At 49.7% G+C, this 24,225-nt stretch overlaps 1 protein-coding gene across 1 annotated transcript in view; it reads right to left on the bottom strand.

The window, feature by feature from the left end:
- The window catches only part of SCN4A (sodium voltage-gated channel alpha subunit 4), a 107,910-nt gene that overhangs the window by 66,091 nt on the left and 17,594 nt on the right, over positions 1-24,225 (bottom strand). The window contains exons 5-10 of the mRNA XM_073326359.1: positions 21,293-21,384; positions 13,756-14,040; positions 12,063-12,126; positions 5,667-5,808; positions 4,432-4,644; positions 506-670 (exon numbers count right to left, since the gene is read on the bottom strand). Coding sequence (XP_073182460.1) covers positions 506-670; positions 4,432-4,644; positions 5,667-5,808; positions 12,063-12,126; positions 13,756-14,040; positions 21,293-21,384 — 961 coding nt within the window. The remainder of the gene's footprint in view (positions 1-505; positions 671-4,431; positions 4,645-5,666; positions 5,809-12,062; positions 12,127-13,755; positions 14,041-21,292; positions 21,385-24,225) is intronic.

The raw sequence follows: 24,225 nt of genomic DNA, 5'->3' as shown, positions 1-24,225 counted from the left end.
CACTGGGGCAAATTCACAGGCATCAGGCAGACTCTCAAAGAATCAGAGACTCAGACTGGAAGGGACCTTGAGAGGTCATCCCCTGCACTCAGTCCCCTGCACTCAGGGCAGGACTAAGGATTATCTAGACCATCCCTAACCTCTCCAGCTCCACTGGGGAAAAAGGGATGAGAAGCAGCTTGAGGCCCAGGCCCTTCCCCCACTCAGGGAATCCCCTCTGGCCCGAGGGACCTGGCCAAGATTGCAGGGGCCTGGGGACAGGACAGGGCATGGCTGGAGTGTTAGCCCCAGATGTTCTGCTGGGCTGTAACAGTCCATCACAGCCATTGCAGCAAGCAGAACAAGTTGGAGAAGGCCTCGGACTGTGGCTCCCAGCAGCCCCAGGACAGACAAGTCCAAACTCTCCCCACTTGGTCCCTCTGCTGGGCTCTGCAGCAGTGCAGAGATGAATACAGCGTGCCATGCACAGACAGCACCAGAGAGACGAAACATAACGAGTATATACTTCCTCAACTGTCGCTGAGCGCTCCAGCACGACCCTGGCAATGACTCGCCCGTTGCAGTCTTTGGATTTGCCTTGGTTGTCAGCTGCAGCTGGGGCAGAGTCCCCCGTCTTCTTGTCCACTGCACTGGTGCTCTGGGAGATGCCACTTGATTTACGGTCTTGTAACTGCAAAGAAACCAGAGACTTGTGTGGTGGGAGCTTCCTCAGTGGGACGCAGTGTGTGTGTTGTGGGGGAGGGGAGGGAATCTTTCTGCTGATATTGAGGCAATGGTTTGATGACCCATTTCTCTTTGCTTAATGCTTAGTCATTCCTCATGAAAATGGGTCAGGATGCACCTTGGAAGTGACACAGCCCATGTTGCCTGCCTGTCAACTCCACACGGGAAGGGACATGGGTAACAGCTACCAGAGTTATCTCCTTGGGGAAGGGAAATGGTGCAGCCTCTCCCACTGCTGACATGTCTTTTCTCCTCGGGGCCTCAGAGCTACCACTGTGGGCAAACAGTTCTCCCCTCTCAGCACATTCTCAGCTCAAAGCAAACCAAACTCAAAGCAGAGTGACCTAGACAAATTGGAGGATTGGGCCAAAAGAAATCTGATGAGGTTCAACAAGTTCAAGTGCAGAGTCCTGCACTTAGGACGGTAGAATCCCATGCACTGCTATGGGCTGGGGACTGGCTGGCTAAGCAGCAGTTCTGCAGAAAAGGACCTGAGGATTACAGTGGATGAGAAGCTGGATATGAGTCAACAGTGTGCCCTTGTTGCCAAGAAGGCCAATGGCATATTTGGCTGAATTAGTAGGAGCATTGCCAGCAGATCAAGGGAAGTGATTATTCCCCTCTATTCGGCACTGGCGAGGCCACACCAGGAGTATTGTGTCCAGTTTTTGTCCCCCCACTACAGAAGGGATGTGGACAAACTGGAGAGAGTCCAGCAGAGGACAACGAAAACGATTAGGGGGCTGGGACACATGACTTACGAGGAGAAGTTAAGGGAACTGGGGTATTTAGTCTGTAGAAGAGAAGAGTGAGGGGGGATTTGATAGCAGCCTTCAACTACCTGAAGGGGGGTTCCAAAAAGGATGGAGCTCGGCTGTTCTCAGTGGTGGCAGATGACAGAACAAGAAGCAATGGTCTCAAGTTGCAGTGGGGGAGGCCTAGGTTGGATATTAGGAAACACTATTTCACTAGGAAGGTGATGAAGCACTGGAATGGGTTACCTAGGGAGGTGGAAGGAGACCAAAGCCCTGAGGTAAGTGGGGAAGTGGGATACTGGGAGAAAGCATGAGCAGGAGAGCTCAAGAGGGGAGAGCTCCTGCCTCATACTGAGAAATTGGGATGATCAGCGAGTTATCTTAAGTGCCTATACACAAATACAAGAAGCCTGGGAAACAAGCAGGGAGAACTGGAAATCCTGGCACAGTCAAGGAATTATGATGTGATAGGAAAAAAAAGACTTGGTGGGATAACTCACATGACTGGAGTACTGTCATGGATGGATATAAATTGTTCAGGAAGGACAGGCAGGGCAGAAAAGGGGGGGGGGAGTTGCCTTGTATGTAAGAGAGCAGTATGACTGCTCAGAGCTCTGGTATAAAACTGCAGAAAAACCTGAGAGTCTCTGGATTAAGTTTAGAAGTGTGAGCAACAAGGGTGATGTCGTGGTGGGAGTCTGCTAGAGACCAGCAGACCAGGAGGATGACATAGACGAGGCTTTCTTCTGGCAATTAACGGAAGTTACTAGATCGCAGGCTCTGGTTCTCATGGGAGACTTCAATCACCCTGATATCTGCTGGGAGAGCAATACAGTGGTGCACAGACAATCCAAGAAGTTTTTGGAAAGTGTAGGGGACAATTTCCTGGTGCAAGTGCTGGAGGAACCAACTAGGGGCAGAACTCTTCTTGACCTGCTGCTCACAAACAGGGAAGAATTAGTAGGGGAAACAAAAGCGGATGGGAACCTGGGAGGCAGTGACCATGAGATGGTCGAGTTCAGGATCCTGACACAAGGAAGAAAGGAGAGCAGCAGAATACGGACTCTGGACTTCACAAAAGCAGACTTTGACTCCCTCCGGAAACTGGTGGGCAGGATCCCCTGGGACAATAAAATGAGGGGGAAAGGAGTCCAGGAGAGCTGGCTGTATTTTAAAGAATCCTTATTGAGGTTACAGGAACAAACCATCCCAATGTGTAGAAAGAATAGTAAATATGGCAGGTGACCAGCTTGGCTTAACAGTGAAATCCTTGCTGATCTTAAACACAAAAAAGAAGCTTACAAGAAGTGGAAGATTGGTCAAATGACCAGGGAGGAGTATAAAAATATTGCTCGGGCATGCAGGAGTGAAATCAGAAAGGCCAAATCACACCTGGAGTTGCAGCTAGCAAGAGATGTTAAGAGTAACAAGAAGGGTTTCTTCAGGTATGTTAGCAACAAGAAGAAAGTCAAGAAAAGTGCGGGCCCCTTACTGAATGAGGGAGTCAACCTAGTGACAGAGGATGTGGGAAAAGCTAATGTACTCAATGCTTTTTTTGCCTCTGTCTTCACGAACAAGGTCAGCTCCCAGACTGTTGCACGGGGCAGCACATTGGTGCCCTTGGCGCTTCTGCAACACAGCTAATAGTTAATGCCTGGAGGAGTAAGAGAGGGAGTGGATGAAGGGATGGGGTCACCGAGGGGAAGGGAAGATGAGGAAGGTGGGAGGGAGAGAGGCCCACCGGGCAGAAGAGTGAACTGAGCAAGTGGCAGTGGTAGGGGGAGGTGGGAAGTAACAGCCAACAGCAACATAGCAAATGAGACAAGAGATCCAGGCTGCAGGATCCTCAGCTGCAGCTAAGGAGCCCTTGACACAACAGAGGACAGGGGTTGCAAACGTGGCCTTAAGCCACCTCCCCGCCCCCAGGTCCTGGACCATTTCTTCAGTGTAAGATAGACCTGCCTGAGGGTCACTTAACTTGCACCTGCTGCAATGCCCGACAGCACCAGGATGTGGGGATGCCTCGGCCACACCCCTATTGCTCTGGCCACACATCCATGGCCAGCTGCAGGGAGCGGGGGCTTAGAAGCTGCTCAGGGCAGAGCAGCCACAGTGCAGCCAGTAAGGTTGCCAACCCTCTGGGATTGTCCTGGAGTCTCCAGAAATTAAAGATGAATCTTTAATGAAAGATTATGTCATGTGATGAAACCTCCAGGAACATATCCAACCAAAATTGGCAACCCCCAGCCCAGGATTGGAGCCCGAGAGGCTGCATTACAGAGCGGAGTGAAGGATGGTGCCAGAAGGCTGTGAAGGCCCTTCCCAGCTGCTACTCACGATGTGGGCAGGAACCTGAGGCTGCTGGGCCTGGTGCCCAGGGGTGGGTCCAATGGGGAGGTGGGAGGAGGTGGGACTGGACATCTCTAATTTACCTCCTTCAGGTCTGGCTGGCACTGGCTGCTTTGAGAAAGGAGGCATGAGGGCTTGGGGACTTCAGCCCAGCCCTGCAAGCTCCTCCCAGCTCCGGCAGGGAATGGCCACACAGAACTGCCAGGCTTCTTCTGATCCACATTTGCACCGCGTCCTCTGTCATGCGGGGGGCTCCTTAGCTTCAGTGGAGGACCCCGCAGCCTGGATCTCTTGTCTCACTTTCTGGGCTGACATTGGCTGTTAGTTCCCTGTAATCCCACCCCTCCCTACCACTGCCACTGGCTGACCTCGCTCTTCTGCCCAGTGGGCTTCTCCCCTCGGTGCCCCCTTACTTTGATCCTTCCCACCCAACCCCCTACACTTGGCAACCCGAGATGCAGTGTCCACTCTGGCACTAGTTTCAGCCCTGCCCTGTCGACCTGGTCCGAGCGGCTCGCACCCAGCTTCAGTACAGACCTAGACTCCGGCCCTACATTCTTAGTGCTCCCAATCCCCATGGCAGCCAGGCTGCCATAGGACTGACCAGTTTCTCTTGTTCCTCCTGATGCTTCTTCAGCTGTTCCAGGAGCTGCTGAAACTCTGCCTCTCTCTGCTGCTCCTCCAGCATGGTAGCATCGTTTTGCTCGGCGTAGGCCATTGCTACAACAGCCAGGATCAGGTTGATGAGGTAGAAGGAACCAAGGAATATAACCACCACAAAGAAGATCATGTATGTTTTCCCAGCGGCGCGAAGGGTCTGTGGAAAGAAGAGGCACATTCCATCACAGATGGTCAGACCACTAGTCTATTTACTCTCTAATTGCTAGGCTACCTTAGTGCCTCTTCCCAGTGATGGGTGTGGCTTTGAGTCACCTTCTCCTCACATAACTGAGAGGGCCTTACTCCCATCTAGCCTTCCCCTCATTGCTCGTGCTGTGGTGAGTGTCAGTGGGTTGTGAGTTATACTACAGTCCCCAGAGGCGTCAGCACAACAGGGCTCTCCTCCGGCGTGCGCACTGGGATGGCATGCATGGTGCTTCCACCCAGCAGAGGAGCCTGAGGGATTGCCGGGAATGAAAACCACAGATCCTCACGCTCCTGAGGGGCTGAGAAGCCGAACCTGGATCTGGACAGCAGACTCTGATCATCACAACAGGCTCATCCAAATGCCCCTGGCCCTGAGAGGTCTCAGACTCTCAGTACGGATACAAACTGGCAGGCCTTAGAACGTGAGTATACCTGTGTGATCTTGCCCTCTAGTGATGCCCCAACAGAGAAGATAGAGGACCTGCTATTCCCACCAGCTGTGAGTCCTCCTTCAGCGCCAGCCCCTGTCCTTGCAACTAAGGGCAAAGGTTGCAGTTCTAGCTCCCAATGTGCCTGGGAGGGACTTATTTAGGGGATTGTGATTATGTCTGTTGTCAACTGTATCGTGTGGACTGGTTACATCAGGCCCAGCTCCATGGAAAATATGCCCCATTGCACTCAGCCGGGTGCTCCCTTCCAGCCCAGATGCTTTCGGATGAATATCAATAAGCAACAAGCTCCCACGTGCTTTACACTGAGTGACCAAGTGACCAGAGGCACGTTTTAGATTTCCCAGCCCACAGATGGGCTGGACCCTCCATCACCACACAAAAAACAAGAGGAAATCAAAAAAAAACCACAATGACCTTTAATTCAAAGGACCCCTGCCACGTGTAGGGGGACGTGCAATCGAATGCAAGCTATTGCCTTTGCCAGTGGGAAAACCCAGATAAAAGGGAAGAAAGGGCTCACCAGCTGGAAGAGATTCTCCCAATAGTCCTGAGTCATGAGGCGGAAGAGAGAAAGGAAAGCCCAGCTAAATGTATCATAGCTGGTGTAGCCATAGTTCGGATTCCTTCCTGCTTTCATACACATGTATCCTTCAGGGCACTTCCTGCCAGTGGGAGCAGAGAGAAGAGGGTGTGTTAGTGCTAAATTCAGCCCCAGCCTGGCACAGGGAAGGTAAGCCAGGGCAAAAGTGAATTGAGTTTTATGTTCAGAAACTTGAGGAGGGTGCAAGGTGCGAACGGCCCAGTTTTACCTGCGCAACCCCAATGAAGCAAGTGGGCTGGCACAGGGGTGACTCAAGGCCAGATGGAGAAGCATTCAGTTCAGAGTCAGATCCTTATTGAATAGGCAACCCTGGACTATCACGTGATACAGAAGAGCTAATGCGTGTGAATGCTAAGGAGACCCCCTGTGTTTACCCCACCATGTACGATGTACAGGCCTGATGCTGGTGGTATACTGGAGGCAGCTGGTTTGCTGGAGTTTAAAAGTAAGAGGCAAGAGTTCTGTATCTTAAAAGTACTTGGTTCTGTCTGTCTGTCTGTCTGTCTGTCTGTCTCTCTCTCTCTCTCACACACACACACAGAGCAATACACATTTGCAGACAATTAAGCCAAGACTTTCAAAACTGGGTGCCGGGGAAATGGAGTCAGGGGGCAGGGGCTTGCCCCACCCCCCCACCTGACATGCCTGGGTTTGGGGCACGGTGTGGATCAGCAGGGGTGTTGGGCAGGTGGATCAGACGCGGGGGAGCCCATTTTTCTGGGCCAGCCCAATGGCCGGGGCCCCTGAGCACAGGCCCTGTTGGCCCAGTGGCTAATCCACCACTGCCTCAGACTCCCTAGTTCCCTCCCAAAATGTGGCGGCTCTAACTCTGTGTGGAAAAACTTGACTGTCCACCCCGGCCATTACAGGAAGTTTGAACAGCCACCAACAGATCCTGCTGACTTGACATTTCAATCTGCAAGGTCCCAGCAACTGAAGCCAGCAACACAGAGGAGATGCATTTGCAGAACTTGTCTTGCTTGCACTGTCACTCCTGTATCAGGAAAAGGTCAGAACTTCCATGAGACTCCAGTGGATGTCCCGGCAGCATTTTCTGGCCCACCAAAGAGCTAACGATGGAGCAGGAGGAGGACACAGACGTGGCTGATGCTGCTCACAACTCTTGGCGTAGCTGCTGCTGGAACAGGGCCACAAACACGGACTGATGGGATCACATCACCATGCAGTTTGTAAGCAGCCTGCCCCGACCCTCCAGCATAAAGACATGCATGAGGCAGGCCACGCCAGCCCAGAAGCGGGTTATTATACCTGTCTGGAAGCTGGCTTCACCAGACTGCTATAGGGCCATTACTAACCTGCTTGGTGTTGGCACGTCGACTGGGGGTAACGTGGTGGGAGAGGTTTCTGAGGCAGTCAGGCGTGTGGCTTACTCCCAACGTGAAGTTATTGCTGACTTTGAGAGAATGGGGTTTCCAGACTGCACCAGGGCCGTTGACGAGACTCATGGGCCCACAGTTTGTCCTCAAGAAGCACGAGGACTTGAACGGCAAAGGGTACTTCTCCATTGGTATGCAGGCCCAAGTGGACCACAGATTCCAATGTATGGCTGCCAGCGTGGGCTGCACTAGGCAGGTTGTGATACCAGGGTTTTCCGCCTATGGGGGGGCTACATTCAAGGACAGGCTGGGACACTATTCCCACCAAATGACATTGTCATAAGTGGAGCTACTGTCTCCCCTGTTTTCTTGAGGACCCCATGTGCGCCCTTTTGCCTTGTCTAATCAGACTGTCCCCTGACCTTGGAGGCCCTGGCAAGAGGAGGTTGAATGACTCGCTCATCCGGCGTTGAATGCACTTTTGGCAGATTGAACTCCCATTGGAGGTGTTTACAGACCAACCAGAAAGTGCTGGTGCTGGATGTACCTGGGCACCAGAAGTCAGGGATGCTGCGTGCGCCTGCGTGATGGGCTTGCCTGGACCAAGGGAAGAGGGAGAACAGCACCTGTATGAACGTGGTGAAGTTGGGGTGGATTGCCTTAGGGGGTCATTGCCATGCATTGTACTTATGAATGACGTGATCGCTTGTGACAGAGGAAGTGGGGGGTGTGGATTCCCAGTATGGATTGATGTACATAGCTGATCGATGTACAGATTGATGTAGATAACTGTGTTGGGAAATAGCGTTTGCATACAACTGCCCAACTGTCCCCTGATCATGTGGTTACCTTCATTATTTGAAATACACATTATGGGATGGGATGCAGGATGGTCAGAACATTTCTTAACAAAATAAAACCCTTTATTATTAAACATTTATTAGAAAAGAGCAGCTGCCATGAGGACCCCAAAACACGAGTAGCACCAAAACCTTTGAAAAAACCAGGAACAAAGTGCAAACAGTGAAACCATCCTCCAGACAGAAAGCCCCAACTGTTGCATGTCCCCTGGGTCCCCGCTCTCCTTTCCCTTCCTTCCTCTTTTGCTGCACACTTGGTGCCAGGGCAGCATCCACAGGGAGGAGTTCAGCCTGGAGGGCTGCATGGGGCACACTTGCCCTGTCCAGTGGCTGATAGGGTCCGATTGCATGGGCCACCCAGCCATGGAGCTGTCCCAGATGTTTCTGGATTGCAGCATGGGGTACCGAGGTGGGGTGCAGATAGTGGGTTGGGCAATGCAGTGGAAGCTGGGACTCTTGTGTCCATTAATGATAGCTGCTGCTCAAACAGCTCTTTCTGCTGAGCTCAGTCCTTCTCCCTCAGCCACCGGGCCTCTTCCAGGAACCACGGAGCAAGTGCTACCGTGCTGCAACCCTGTCCTTAAGCTGTGCAGCCAGCCTGAACTTTTCCTTTTGCCTCATGGCCTGCCTTCCTCTAGCCGCAGGTCCCTCTGTCTTTAGTCCTGGACCTACATGTTGGTCCTGTCCAGAACTTGAACTATATGTTCACCATGGAGCGGCCTGTGAAGGTATGGTGAACTGGGCCTCTGCTGTAGTGAGGGTGAGCTCTGGAGGTCCACAGCTCAGTGCAGGAGCACAGAAAAAATCCTCTTGGAATGTCAAAGACATAAAATGTTACTGAACTTCAGCTCATGGGGAGACGGATGCTTCGGGTAGCTGGAGCTGCCCTGGACACAGCCGGGTTAATCGCAGCAAGAGATGTGCACGGAGAATGGGGAGTTAAAACACAGCTGGTTTTTTTTCTAAAAACTGCAATCCACCTGGGGCTCTGGGGGAGGTCAGTGGCCACATCATACTACAGAAGCCTTGGCTTCATTTCAAGCATGCCACATTTTGGAGAACACAATAGTACCCGTGGCGCCCAGCTGGCCAAGAGTGTTGTTCCAAGCTGCCGGTGGGAAAGCACCACGGAAGCTACCAAAGTATTCAAACGTATAGCGACTGAACAGCACACATGTGAGTGGAATGGGCAGCTCAGCTACCACGGAGGCCCTGGAATATATGCCTTTCCCGAAATGGGACTGCCTATCTGGAGTTCCTGCTATGGGAAAAGTTAGCAGCTATCAGCACCCAGGATTGGGTCAAAAGTAACGAGGGAATGAACAGGATGCTGTGTTAGCATACACATGGCTCAGTGCTTCCCCAAGGCTTCCAACATAGCCTGTTATGACTGCATGCAAACACCCAGACCTGCACTGCCATCCCCCTTACATCACCCCCCCGGCACATTTCTGGACTGAATTCAAACCTCCAGTCGTATCTGGGAGAAATGATTTTGTCATCCATGGATGGCATGGGTTGCATTTAACAGAAATGGGTGAGATTTGAAAATGGATTACATTTCAACTGCCCCCGAGCCCCAGTTCACTCTTTGGGTGGCTGGTCACGCCGGTGGGGTGGGGTCAAGCAGTGTGCATACATGGAAGGCAGTTTAAGGTTGTTATTTTTAACAAACCAGAATGTCCTCAGAAAACATGCACTTTTCTAGTAAAACTTCACTTTTCATTGCTTGCTTTCCTGTTTGTATTACCTGAGTTCCATGTTGAATTCCATATGGTGGGAGGGAGGTGGGGGATGCCAATGTGCTGGCATGGTATCGGCCATTAGCGGATACAGGGTGTTACCCAGGGCTTGCATTGGTTCATGGTCTGGAAATCCCTCCCATTTCTAATTCCTATTTTAATAAACACAAAAATGGAGCCAGAAACTTACCAGCGGCTTCTGCCTCTTCACTTTCTGAGGCCAGTTCTGCAGCGGCCATTTCTCCAGGGTGGAGGGGAGCCTCAAAAAGCTCCTCTCTGCTCAGCCCCAGGATGTGCTGCAGCTGCTCCTGCGGCAGAGCCTCCTCTGGGGCCGGTTTTGTCAGCAGAGTCACTCTGTTGGCCTTCTTCGGCAACGCTGCTGGCTCCCCTCAGTTCCCATGTTGGACTCTGGGGCCAGCAAGTCGCCATGCCAGCTGACCAGGTCATCCTGCACTGCCAGCGGCTCCGTGCTGGGGGCAGTACCTCCCAGAGCCCGGGCTTCAGCTCGGACCCAAATATCTACCCTGCAATGTCCTAGCCCCGCATCCCGAGCCAGACTCAGCTGGCCTGGCCAGCTGTGGGTGGTTTATTGCAGTGTAGTCATACGCAGAGTGGCCGGATTGTCAAGTGTTGAGAACTCAGCTCTTTCTACTGACTTCCTGGGAGCTGCTGGGTAGACAGGACGTTTGAAAATGTGGCCACTTACTTAGGTATCTAGTCAAGATTTATGACCAAGATTTTCGCAAGTGACTAGTGATTTGGGGTGCATCATCTTAGGGGTGCTCAATGTAAGGCGCCCCCAAGGGGCTTGGTTTTCACAGGGCAGGTGCTCAACACTTCCTGACAATCAGGCCTTGTGGGGCTCTGGGCACAGACCCTCACTTTAGGCACCTAGGGCTGAAAACCTCAGCTCCAGCTCTTAGGAGGTGGCTACTAGTCCATTTGAGTCATTTCACAACAGCCAGTCGGGGAAAGATAGGAGACTTGACACAGCCGGGGCTGCGTGGGTAGAGCAAACATCCAGCTCTTCTAAGGCTAGAATTCACACCCATTGCCCCTCCCCACAAAAACAGTTTGTCAATCTCAGTATATTATAAAGCGAAAAGCCTGTGCTTGGAACAGGCCTGAGGCTAAGCTGTCTAGAAGAACCTCTGGGGAGCGACAGGGCGGAGGTGTTCTCCAGCACCAATGGCAGGAGGCAGAAGGAGGCTGCAACTGCCTATCTAGCTTGCATCTGGGGTTCCCCTTTCTCCCCATCATATTTCCCACCCCCCAGTCTGTGTATCATTTCCTGCGCTGCCCTGGGGGATCTGCATTCACCAACCAGGTGCACCTGCAGGGAGGGTGAACAGGATGAGCAGAGACCTGCAGTTTGGCCTATAGTTCTTCAGATACAGAAGCAGAGTCATCCCAGAGGACCCCTCAGGAATTAGCCCCCAGGCACTCCCAGCAGAACCTCCCACAGGGTCATTTCTCAGGGAGAGGTACAAATACGTCAGACTCCTTTTCCCTCCCAGTAAAGAGGGCATCCCCCTGGCAGTGGGGGCGCAGCTGGCTCCATCCCCGTGAGGAGTCAGCAACCAAGCCAGCACTCTGGTCACTGTTTAGCCAATGAGGCCCCGGAGAGGGCCTCGTTAAGGAGAGGAGGACTTGTGGCACCTTAGAGACTAACCAATTTATTTGAGCATAAGCTTTCCTGAGCTACAGCTCTCGGGAAAGCTTATGCTCAAATAAATTGGTTAGTCTCTAAGGTGCCACAAGTACTCCTTTTCTTTTTGCGGATACAGACTAACACGGCTGCTACTCTGAAACCTGTCATTAAGAAGAGGAGCTCCTGACGACCAGATCAGATTGGGGCCGGGTAGATAATGAGCTAATTAGCCCATTAACAAGGAGCCTGGGTAAAAGAGCCCAGGAAGGAAGTGCAAGGGGGTGGGAAAGCAGAAGAGGGAGAGATACAAGGGTAGCTGGGGCCTGATGCAGGGAGATCTCTGTGTGGAGAGACTTTTTCTCATCCCCCATCCCTCTGGAGAAGGGCTAGTCAAGCTGAATGACTCTGTACATAGGATGGCTGGGCAAGGTGAAGCACTGTCAGTAAACTACATGGTGGTGTCTACAAAAGGAAGGTCTCTGAACGGTCTGCGTGAGAGCAAAGAAGATGGGAGCAGAGGGTTCCCTTCACAATTCCCAAAAGATTTGCGCCCAGACGTACAATGGGCATTTGTGCCCACAACCCTCTTCGCAAAACTCACACCAGTCACTTCTCGTTGGCTGGTCCGGCTGAGTGCTATCCTCAGACTAAGCCACGGCTGGCCTCTTTCCCTCCCCAGGGGCCGCCCAGGTCTGTTTGTGCCAGTCAGAACAGACCCCACTCACCCAGCATCGCTGCTGTTCCCGCAGAGCAGAGCATCCAGTGAGCCCTCCAGAAAGTAGAAATTCCCTTTGCAATTCAGGAAAAAAGCAAGAAGTGAGAATTGCAGACATTGCTTTGCACACGTTTGTTTATCTTTGCAATTTTTCAACAAATGGCTAATTGGATTGTGTCCCAGCACAAAGCATTCACCACAGCTATTGCTTCCTATATTTGCTATTCATAATGTGCTAATTTGCACAGGTGACCTTAGTCACACAGTTTTGTTTCACTTGCCCGACTGGCTGACTCCCAACCCAGTGACAGCTCTAGAGACAGCCAGTGACAGTGGCCAGCGTGAATGCTTGTGTGAACATGTGTTAACATTCCCTTTCATGCAAACCAAAGCTCACTGGTGTGAACGTTCATAGAAAGGGACTGAAAAGACTGGAGAAAGGCCAGTGTCATGGCTCTGCGGGTTTTCAGCTGAGTGAATTTTTGCACATGCCCTGCTGGGAAACTGTGGAAAATAACAAGCACTCTCAGGCCAGCACCAAACTGAGCCCACTACAAGTTCCTTTTCCCAGATGCTCCCATCCCAGTCAGCCCACACCTTCCTAAGACAGCCAACCCCAAAGGGTGCCGAGACCAGGAATGCATCAAACTCATTCCTCTTTGATGTTGCCAGTGACCCACTCACATGAGAACCACAGCAGCTGCTGAGACGCAGCAAAGAGGGAATTTCATTTCATTTACTGACATGGGGAACCTGCCCTGGGGTCAGGCCCTTCTGGCGGGTGAGGATCAGCAGCCTGAGACACCTGCATAGAGAAGCAATGAGTACCCCACCTTGGGTGTTACCTGATTCGGACTTTGCCCTCTGAATGGCCTGGAGGGACCTATCTGGAGCCTGTTCTGTGCATCTCAATCGGTTATTCCTTCCCAGACCCCATGCTTTTATTTAACTAACCAGTGGAGTGTTGAAAAGCCACCCCCTATATGGCATTTCAGGCCAGGATGTGTTGTTCTGGTGTGAGCAGCTGTTAACCTGAATGCATGGCCAGAATGTGTCACTGCTGTTTGTATAGATCTCAGTCATTCGAGGATATTGACGTTAACTCCCCTGCTAAGGAGCCTTCCTGTGGTTAACCTCACAGCCACTTATGCCGTTGGAATAAAGCACCTCAGTCAGCATGTAACATGACTTGCCACTGAGTTCTGCTGAGGGCTCTAAACAAGATGTGAAACACTCCAGACAATACCCATCCCGCTGCAGCATTACTTGGCAGCAACAGGCTAACTAGCAGCTGGTTCTGCCTCTTGTATAACTGTGCCTGCACTGTAGAAGGACCCTGGATACGGAAGCAGTTTCAGAATTCTTTCTCCACCCTTGGTGTGTGGCTCCTTATTCAATAAAGGGTTCTGCCCTTTTGTTTTAAACATTTTCTTTTTTGCCAAAACATTTTGATTTTCTCATTTTCTTGTTTTGGACAAAAATATTCATTTATTGTTTTTGGATTCCACCTCCAGCTTTTGATGTTTGTGGCCAATTTTGATTTGTCATTGGCTTAGTCACATGGTATGAAATTTTCCAAGGATGGTGGACAGTCCTGGATGTTGATTGGCTAAAGAGAGGGGCTCTGAATGGTAGCAAGGAGTCAATCAGGTTGTTTACTTGGGTACATTTTAAGAGCAGAGAGAAGGCACATAAGTATTTACCTTCATCGCTGATGTACGAATCCCAGTCAAAAGTCCCATTACTCAACCCAGTTGTGTTGCTGGAGAGAGTTGAGTTAGCGAACATGTCATTGTCCATTCCGAAGATGTCCTCTTGCAAAGTGTCGTTTATAGGGGGTGGCCACCTGATGCATTTTTGCCGAAGGTTCCCCATGAACAACTGAAGGCCAACCAGTGCAAAAACACTCAGACAGAAGACGGTGAGAATCATGACGTCAGAGAGCTTCTTCACGGACTGTACCAAAGCTCCAACAATTGTCTTCAACCCTGAGGAGGGAGACATTATTATTGGTGTAGTTATTAATTTGTTAATCATCGATAATGTTCTAATGTTGCTATGGAGTTCATGCGTCCCATAAGAAAACCTGGATTTCAGTGTAAGGCAAGACCCCTTCCCATAAAAATTCACCCATCCGCGGTGCAATGCTATTATCCAAAGGGCTGGAAATAAAGCAGGGTGAAATGTTTCTGTCAACACTTTTTTTTCTGGCACAAAATGCAGATTTGGCAACACCAAAGTGTTTTGCAAATGGTTTCAGATAAAAAATGAAACAAAAAATAAAAAAAATGAAAACATTTTGTTTCAACATTTTTAAAATGAAATGCTTCAATTTTTCAGTTCAAAACTTTTTGTTTACAAATTTCCTTAGGTTTATATAACAATTTAAAACATTTTAAAATGGTCAAAATCAAACCATTTAGATTTTGTTAAAACAAAAAATCAGAAATGATTTTTTTTGACTATTCAGTTCACCAAAAATTTCAAAAAATGTCATTTTCGATTAGTCCTAAAACGTTTTTTTCCTGAGTTTTCAGAATTGCCAGTGAACTGGAAAATCCCTTATTCACAAAGCCTGTCAGTTCTTTCCTGACCCCGCCAGACACCAGCACACACCCTGACACAATAGCCCCACGCCATGTAATGAGGTCTGTTGCCCTGAGGTTTTGAATCACTCTGTGCCCACAAATGGTCCTTTTGATGTGCTAGATCACACAAAAGAACAGGTTTCAGAGTGGTAGCCGTGTTGGTCTGTATCAGCAAAAACAACGAGGAGTACTTGTGGTACCTTAGAGACACAAATTTATTTGGGCATAAGCTTTCATGGGCTGAAACCCACTTCATCAGATTCATGGAGTGGAAAATACAGTAGGAAGATAGATATACACAGTACATGAAAAGATGGGAGTTGCCTTACTAAGTGGGGGGTCAGTTCTAACGAGACAATTCAATTAAAGTGGGCTATTATCAACAGGAGGAAAAATCACTTTTGTAGTGGTAATCAGGGTGGCCCATATCAAACAGTTGACAAGAAGGTGTGAGTAACAGTAGGGGGAAATTAGCATGGGGAAATTAGTTTTTAGTTTTTGTAGTGACCCAGCCACTCCCAGTCTTTATTCAGGCCTAATTTGATGGTGTCCAGTTTGCAAATTAATTCCAGTTCTGCAGTTTCTCATTGAAGTCTGTTTTTGAAGTTTTTTTGTTGAAGAATTGCCACTTTTAAGCCTGTTATTGAGTGTCCAAACTAGACAGTCTCTATGCAAAAGAATAAATGGACACAAATCAGCTGTCAAGAATTATAACATTCAAAAACCAGTCGGAGAACACGTCAACCTCCCCGGACACTCAATAACAGACAGTTCCTCAACAAAAAAATGGAGAGGCCCTTGAGATGTGAAAATATTTATTCCCCTCGTGTGACAGCCAAACTAGTTATGGGATCAAGCCTCAGAATTCATCTCTGGAGCCCAAAACTGTCCCAAAGTACAGGAGTGCTTAGATCTGGCATTTGCTTTGGACCCATTTCATGTCCAAATATACATTGGGGATCAGTTTGTCCCAGTCGCCATGCCAATGTTTCCATCTGTTGAGGTAAAACGCCGATCCTTTAAGGACCTATCTACATGGTGAAACTGACTGGAACAGCAAGAGGAGAATAAACCACTCCAGAATAACGGTTGGCGTGGTGGAGACTCTAGACCAGATAAAGAGATCACATTCCAGATTAATTACTCTGCTTGGGAAGTGCATTGATTATCCTGGAATAAAAGTGACTTTCATTGCCTCCGCAGATCCCCCACCAGCAAGCCTGCTGGCCCTGTCATAGGCCTTGGCATCCATTCAAAGCTGTTAGCCATTTGGGGAGTGGGCACATGCCCATTTGACTCCCACATTGTGGAACTGAGGGAAGATGCAAACCCCAGTAATCCTATTCCTGTGCCGGGGCTTAGGGGAGTTGCTGTTTGGTTTTGCTTTTAACCCTTTGTCTGGTAGGGAGTTCACAGAGGGCTCCCTCCCGTTGTTGTATTTTGGCTGAGGAAGGACTACTCATGTGAGTAAAACAAATAGGTTTTAGCTGGCATTAGGTCCCCTCTGCCTTGGCAGGTGGTGAAAGAAGCCAGGGCACAAGAGTCTTCTTGTCCTGATGAAATATCCTCATAGCATCTTCGATCTGGTTACTCCTATGACGCCAGGAGACTCTCCTGGGTCTTTGCCCAGGGAATGTTAGGATCCATTGGACAAGGTTGCAGCCGCCCTTGCCCAAAGGGTTCTGCGCTGTGCCAGCGAGGCAGCCTCCCCCATTGAACCTGAGCTCTTGGCGTGCTTCTACCTTATCAAAACATAGGGTTATGTGTGCTCAGGGTGTGGGCCCAACATCCGGCTCATATTGGGGCAAATAGCCAGGTAGTTTGAATTTACATATAACTTGGTGCCATCTAGAGGCTGGGATAAGGTGACCATCAGGAGTCCCAGACCAGATATATTTGCAAATGTGGCCTCTAAGGGTATGTCTACACTGCAGTTAGACACCCACGGCGGGCTGATGCAGGCTCGCAGGGCTCAGACTAGGAGGCTGTTTAATTGTGATGCTGATGTTTGGGCTCAGGCTGGAGCCTGGGCTCTAAGACACTGCGAGATAGCAGGGTCCCAGAGCTTGGGCTGCAGCCTGAGCCCGAATGTCTACACTGCAATTAAACAGCCCCTGAGCCCTGTGAGCCCATCAGCTGGCACAGGCCAGCCGTGGGCGTCTAATTGCACTGTAGACATACCCAACACTGCCAGCCAAATGGTGGGCCTAGAATTACGTGCTCACCTCTTTGTGCTCGCAGCTGCACACTTTAAGTTTCCTAGCTTTCTGCCTGCACCCAGTTTTGGAGGCCAGGTTGAGACCTAGCTAAAATCAAGGCCAAGACGGCTAAGCACAAGTCTGCGTTCAATTAGGGTCATGATTATGCATGTCACAAACCCACCCCCCTCCCCTCAAACATGGAGATTAGGTTGAGGTCCTTTCCATAATTAAGTCCTTATAGTTTAGTCATTTTGGACTTATCTGAGTGCAGTAAAAATGCTAAATCCTGCTTCTCTTGTTCACATGAGTCAATCATACTTAGTTGGATAAGAACAGAAGAACATCATCACATAAGAATGGCCATACTGGGTCAGACCAATGGCTCAGCTAGGCCATCCTGTCTCTGACAGAGGCCAATGCCAGATGCTTCAGAGGGAATGAACAGAACAGGGCAATTTATCAAGTGATCCATCCCCTGTCACCCACTCCCAGCTTCTGGCAGTCAGAGGTTTAGGGACAACCAGAGCATGGGCTTGTGTCCCTGACCATTTTGGCTAATAGCCATTGAGGGACATATCCTCCATGAACTGACATTTTTTAAACTCAATTATGCTTTGGGCCTTCACAACATCTCCTGGCAATGAGTTACGCAGGTTGGCTTTGTATTAGTAGGATTTTATGTTTGTAGTTTCTATAATCTAGAATGAAGGATAAAGAATAAGATAATAATGTAGCATGTATCAAATGTATTGATGTATGATTTGACCATATCCTGCCAGCCACCCTTTTTGAGTAGCAGAAAGGAATGGTCTAATGTGCCATTGGTAGAGATGCATCAGCCAGAATTTCTTTACGTTTGGACTGATTTCAAGGCAGCAATAGACCTTTGAGGGTCACCGCTTTGTTGTAGGTTTAGCATTTTAAAATAAGTAAAAGAATGCTGTGATTGTTTTTCTTTTGAATTGCAATTTGATATTCCTGTTCAAAATGTTCTGTGTAAATTAATTCTGTTTTGTATGTCAATGAGGAATGTGTATTAAGAGATAAGTGTGAAGGCCATCACTAAACCAGATGTTCCAGGGAGAAACCGGAGACAGATGCAAGGGCGCCAGGAGGCTGCAACATGCCCCTATTGAAATGTCAGAGGAGGGCAGATTGACGACTCTAAAGATAGGTTTCAGAGTACAAAGATTCTAAAGATGAGACAGGCACCTATCAATGGGGACAGGATAGGTGTGATTAAAGCCAGCCTGGGGTAACTCCCTGAGAGACTTAATAAAAGAACAAGATAAAGGATGAGAATGACAATTTAAGAAATTGTCTGTGAGGGGAGGGCTCCTGCCTCATACTGAGAATGAGGGGTGATCAGCAGGTTATCTCAAGTGCTTATATACGAATATAAACAAAGCCTTGGAAACAAGCAGGGAGAACTGGAGGTCCTGGTGATGTCAAGGAATTATGACTTGATTGGAATAACAGAGACTTGGTGGGATAACTCACATGACTGGAGTACTGTCGTGGATGGTTATAAACTGTTCATGAAGGACAGGCAGGGCAGAAAAGGTGGGGGAGTAGCACTGTATGTAAGGGAGCAGTATGACTGCTCAGAGCTCCGGTACGATACTGCAGAAAAACCTGAGTGTCTCTGGATTAAGTTTAGAAGTGTGAGCAACAGGAGTGATGTAGCGGTGGGAGTCTACTATAGACCACTGGACCAGGGGGATGAGGTGGATGAGGCTTTCTTCCGGCAGCTCGCGGAAGCTACTAGATCGCATGCCCTGGTTCTCATGGGTGACTTTAATTTTCCTGATATCTGCTGGGAGAGCAGTACAGCTTTTGACACGGTCTCCCACAGTATTCTTGTCAGCAAGTTAAGGAAGTACGGGCTGGATGAATGCACTATAAGGTGGGTAAAAAGTTGGCTAGATTGTTGGGCTCAACAGGTAGTGATCAATGGCTCCATGTCTAGTTGGCAGCCGGTGTCAAGTGGAGTGCCCCAGGGGTCAGTCCTGGGGCCGGTTTTGTTCAATATCTTCATAAATGATCTGGAGGATGGTGTGGATTGCACTCTCAGCAAATTTGCGGATGATACTAAACTGGGAGGAGTGGTAGATATGCTGGAGGGCATTGATAGGATACAGAGGGACCTAGACAAATTGGATGATTGGGCCAAAAGAAATCTGATGAGGTTCAATAAGGATAAGTGCAGGGTCCTGCACTTAGGACGGAAGAACCCAATGCACCGCTACAGACTAGGGACCGAATGGCTAGGCAGCAGTTCTGCGGAAAAGGACCTAGGGGTGACAGTGAACGAGAAGCTGGATATGAGCCAGCAGTGTGCCCTTGTTGCCAAGAAGGCCAATGGCATTTTGGGATGTATAAGTAGGGGCATAGCGAGCAGATCGAGGGACATGATCGTCCCCCTCTATTCGACATTGGTGAGGCCTCATCTGGAGTACTGTGTCCAGTTTTGGGCCCCACACTACAAGAAGGATGTGGATAAATTGGAGAGAGTCCAGCGAAGGGCAACAAAAATGATTAGGGGTGTGGAACACATGAGTTATGAGGAGAGGCTGAGGGAACTGGGATTGTTTAGTCTGCAGAAGAGAAGAATGAGGGGGGATTTGATAGCTGCTTTCAACTACCTGAGAGGTGGTTCCAGAGAGGATGGTTCTAGACTATTCTCAGTGGTGGAAGAGGACAGGACAAGGAGTAATGGTCTCAAGTTGCAGTGGGGGAGGTTTAGGTTGGATATTAGGAAAATCTTTTTCACTAGGAGGGCGGTGAAACACTGGAAAGCGTTGCCTAGGGAGGTGGTGGAATCTCCTTCCTTAGAAGTTTTTAAGGTCAGTCTTGACAAAGCCCTGGCTGGGATGATTTAATTGGGTATGGGTCCTGCTTTTGAGCAGGGGGTTGGACTAGATGACCTCCTGAGGTCCCTTCCAACCCTGATATTCTATGATTCTATGAAAACAAGCACTCGTCAAACAATTGATTACAGCATGATGGTGCAAAACTCACTGGTCCCAGTGAAGGAAAATCACTATATAAACAGGGGGCCTGGCCATGAAATTTTGGGTTCATGCTATCAAGACTTTCCCGGAGCATTGTGTCATGACCAATGGAACCTGGCTCCTCCCTATCTGTGATCAACCTAGTTGGCCACCAGATTGATCCCAACTCTGGACTGGTAACTATAACATCGACTGGCGGGACACTGTGTGTGTTTGTGGTGTGATTGAATGCATATGCTAATTGTTGTATCTTCAATAAATGTGGCACATTGCCTTTTCCCCTGAAAAAGATCCTGTTGTGCTTCTTATAAGCATAACATTTTTAGTGGAGAATGTGTTGTGTGACGTAGTACTTCCTTTTGTTTTTTTAAAACCTGCTGCCTGTTAATTTCATTGGGTGACCCCTGGTCCTTGTGCTATGTGAGAAGATAAATAACATGTCCCTATTCACTGTCTCCACACCAGTCATGATTTTATAGACCTCTATCATCTCCCCCCTTAGTCGGCTTTTTTCCAAGCTGAACAGTCCCAGTCTTAATAATCTCTCCTCATGAATAGCCCCACTGAATGAATGGGACCCACTCACATGTGTAAAAACCAGCAGGATTTGACCCTAAAGGCTACATCTACGCTTGGAGCTAGGGGTGTGACCCCAGCTCATGCCGACACTCTTGTGCTAGCTCTTATCAAGCTAGTGTGCTAAAAACAGTAGTGTAGCCGCGGTAGCCCAGGCAGCGGCAAGCGGTGGCCTAGCTTAGCCACCGCCAACACACGCCTAGGGGGTCCAGGCAGGTTTGAGTGCTGGGCAGCTAGCCTAGGCCACCGCTCGCCACTGCCCGGGCTACCGCAGCTACACCTTAGCCCAATGAGGGTGAATGCAAATATGTCTACACGAGCTGGGAACACACGCCAAGCTCCAAGTGTAGACAGTCAAAGCCTGAAACGTATGCCTTTTTGTAAAAGACGGAAAATAATATGAAACACTTAAATGCATTTTCCTCAAAGTTTTCCAAAAAAAATCACTTTGGGCCATGGAGAATGTCAGCTCAAAAAGACATTTTTTTTGGCAAAGTTATGCACCAGCGGAAGCAGGGTGTTATAACCGGGCTGGCAATGCTGCTGGAGCTTTTAGCACTACCAAAGCCAGAATGCCCCCAGCTCAAAGAAAAATGCCTTCGCCTCCCAACAGGCAAGGGGCCATTGTCTCCACTCTCCTCCAGCCTGTATAGTTACAGTTACACCAGTGACAGTGAGTGCAAAGGGGGTATAAAGCACTGTCACACAAGAACAGGAGTGTTCCACACTCATTTTGCACTGGTGCACGGGACAATCCAAGGTGCAGGGCAAAGATCTGCAAGCCGGCTGGTTTTTCAAGTTAAAGCTTAAACTGTGGAAAGGAACAGAGATGGTTTGGAAGGCAAATGCTCCTTGACCCACCTGGAATCACGGTGATTGTTTTCAGTGCGCGGAGGACACGGAACGTTCGTAGAGCTGAGACATTTCCCAAATCCACAAACTCTGTGGTGTAACTGTGGAGAGGGGGAAAGACGGATTCAGACTTTGCTCTGCTGTGGCAGCTGGACGTGAGGGGTGTTTTGCTGCACTCTAGGGCATGGTCACTTTCAGAGACAAAAGCAGTAGAGCTGCCAACCTGCAGCATTGCCTCCGAGAGAGCCTATAGCTGTGTGCTGCTCTGAGTGCCTGAAGAGGACTTGTTAGCACTTCACAGCTACTTGCAAAGACTCATGGGGGAAGGTCTGGAGCTGTGTTGCCTTGAGAGGGCTGGGGAAAGCTCCCAGGAGCAAGGTGCCTGTGGTATTGTCTATACTGGGAAGTTTTACACCAGGTGAGCTATACCGATTGATTCCTGACGATGATGATGATAGCACCCTTGAGTTCCAGTCTTGGACCATGGCCCCACTGCACTAGGTGGTGTATGGACACTTAGACAACCCAACCCCCTGCCCCAGCCCAGTGAAAGTGAGTGAGGGTGGGGTAGAGTGAGTCACCAAGGGAGGGGGAATGTAGTGATCGGGGAGCAGGGCCTTGGGGTAGGGGCAAGCTAAGGTGTTAGGTTTTGTGCGATTAGAGAGTTGGCAACACTAATCTGGGAAGGCTGGGAGCCATAGGCATGGTAACTAGGGGTGCGGGGGGTTCTGAAGGACCCCAGATTTTATGTGGGGTCCTGGCTGCTGCCCCTCAACCGGGGCTCCGTTGCTGGCCTCATGCCTGGTGTCCCGGCTGCTGCCCCCGACCCCAGCTGTAGCCCCAGCCTTGGTCCCCTTACCCCTGTCTGGGTCCCCGCTCTCGGAGACATGGCCCTGCTCCCAGCCCCAGCTCTGCAGGGGGCAGGGACAGACATAGACGCGGTAAGAGGGCTGGCTTTCAGCACCGCCACTATTAAAAGTGTTCCAGAGCCACTGGTGGGAGCAGGGGAGGTCGGACTCTACAGCAGCCCCTCTGGGCTGCCACCATTCCATCCCCATGGAGCAGAGAACCCGCTGGGTCCTGCATGGCAAGCAAGGCCTGGTGTTTAACAGTGGAGTCAGCATCACGCCTCCTGGGACCAGAGCTTAGCCCACAGGAGCTGGTACCACCCATCCTGGTCTGCACGGAGCCGGTCGTTGGTGGCCAGCATCATGTCACCAAACTCAGTGGATCAAAATAGTCTTTCATTGTGATTCCCTTTCCAAGTGAAGAGGAGGCCAGAGGAGCGCAAGCATCTTTCCCCTGCCCTTCCCTGCAGGTTGTCCTACAGGAGAGAATCATAGAATCATAGAATATGAGATTTGGAAGGGACCTCAGGAGGTCATCTAGTCCAACCCCCTGCTCAAAGCAGGACCAATTCCCAGTTAAATCATCCCACCTAGGCCTTTGTCAAGTCTGACCTTAAAAACCTCTAAGGAAGGAGATTCCACCACCTCCCTAGGTAACCCATTCCAGTGCTTCACCATCCTCCTAGTGAAAAAGTTTTTCCTAATATCCAACCCTAGGCCTCCCCCACTGCAACTTGAGACCATTACTCCTTGTTCTGTCATCTGCTACCACTGAGAACAGTCTAGATCCATCTCTTTGGAACCCCCTTTCAGGTCATTGAAAGCAGCTATCAAATACCCCCTCATTCTTCTCTTCCGCAGACTAAACAACCCCAGTTCCCTCAGCCTCTCCTCACAAGTCATGTGTTCCATTTCCCTAGTCATTTTTGTTGCCCTTCCCTGGACTCTCTCCAATTTTTCCACATCCTTCTTGTAGTGTGGGGCCTAAAACTGGACACAGTACTCCAGATGAGGCCTCACCAATGTCGAATAGAGGGGAATGATCACGTCCCTCGATCTGCTGGCAATGCCCCTACTTATGCATCCCAAAATGCCATTTGCCTTCTTGGCAACAAGGGCACACTCTTGACTCATATCCAGCTTCTCGTCCACTATAACCCCTAGGTCCTTTTCTGCAGAACTGCTGCTGAGCCATTCGGTCCCTAGTCTGTAGCGGTGCATGGGATTCTTCCGTCTTAAGTGCAGGATTCTGCACTTGTCCTTGTTGAACCTCACCAGATTTCTTTTGGCCCAATCCTCTAATTTGTCTAGGGCCCTCTGTATCCTATGCCTACCCTCCAGCGTACCTACCTCTCCTCCCAGTTTAGTGTCATCTGCAAACTTGCTGGGGGTGCAATCCACACCATCCTCCAGATCATTTATGAAGATATTGAACAAAACCGGCCCTAGGACTGACCCTTGGGGCACTCCACTTGATACCGGCTGCCAACTAGACATGGAGCCATTGATCACTACCCGTTGAGCCCGACAATCTAGCCAACTTTCTATCCACCTTATAGTCCATTCATCCAGCCCATACTTCTTTAACTTGCTGGCAAGAATACTGTGGGAGACTGTGTCAAAAGCTTTGCTAAAGTCAAGAAACAACACGTCCACCGCTTTCCCCTCATCCACAGAGCCAGTTATTTCATTATAGAAGGCAATTAGATTAGTCAGGCATGACTTGTCCTTGGTGAATCCATACTGACTGTTTCTGATCACTTTTCTCTCCTCTAAGTGCTTCAGAATTGATTCCTTGAGGACCTGCTCCATGATTTTTCCAGGGACTGAGGTGAGGCTGAGTGGCTTATAGTTCTCAGGATCCTCCTTCTTCCCTTTTTTAAAAAGAGAGTCTCTCTTTTTTCCCATCTGTAAAATGGGGAGAAGGAGCCTTCGCCAGAGGACCCTGCAGGTATAGAATCCAGGGCTGCTGAGCTACCAGGCAGCCAGCACCTCCAGGCTGTCCCCCAGCAGCAGCTCTTCCCAGCTCGTGTGCCATGTCCCATGACTGGCTGAGATCAACTTAGGGGTTTGATAGGCAGCAGCCTCATGGCT

The sequence above is a fragment of the Lepidochelys kempii genome, chromosome 27, assembly GCF_965140285.1.
Source record: "Lepidochelys kempii isolate rLepKem1 chromosome 27, rLepKem1.hap1, whole genome shotgun sequence".
Lineage (NCBI taxonomy): Eukaryota > Metazoa > Chordata > Testudines > Cheloniidae > Lepidochelys > Lepidochelys kempii.
The sequence above is the reverse complement of the archived record's forward strand: the minus strand, read 5'-3'. Positions and strand labels throughout refer to the sequence as shown.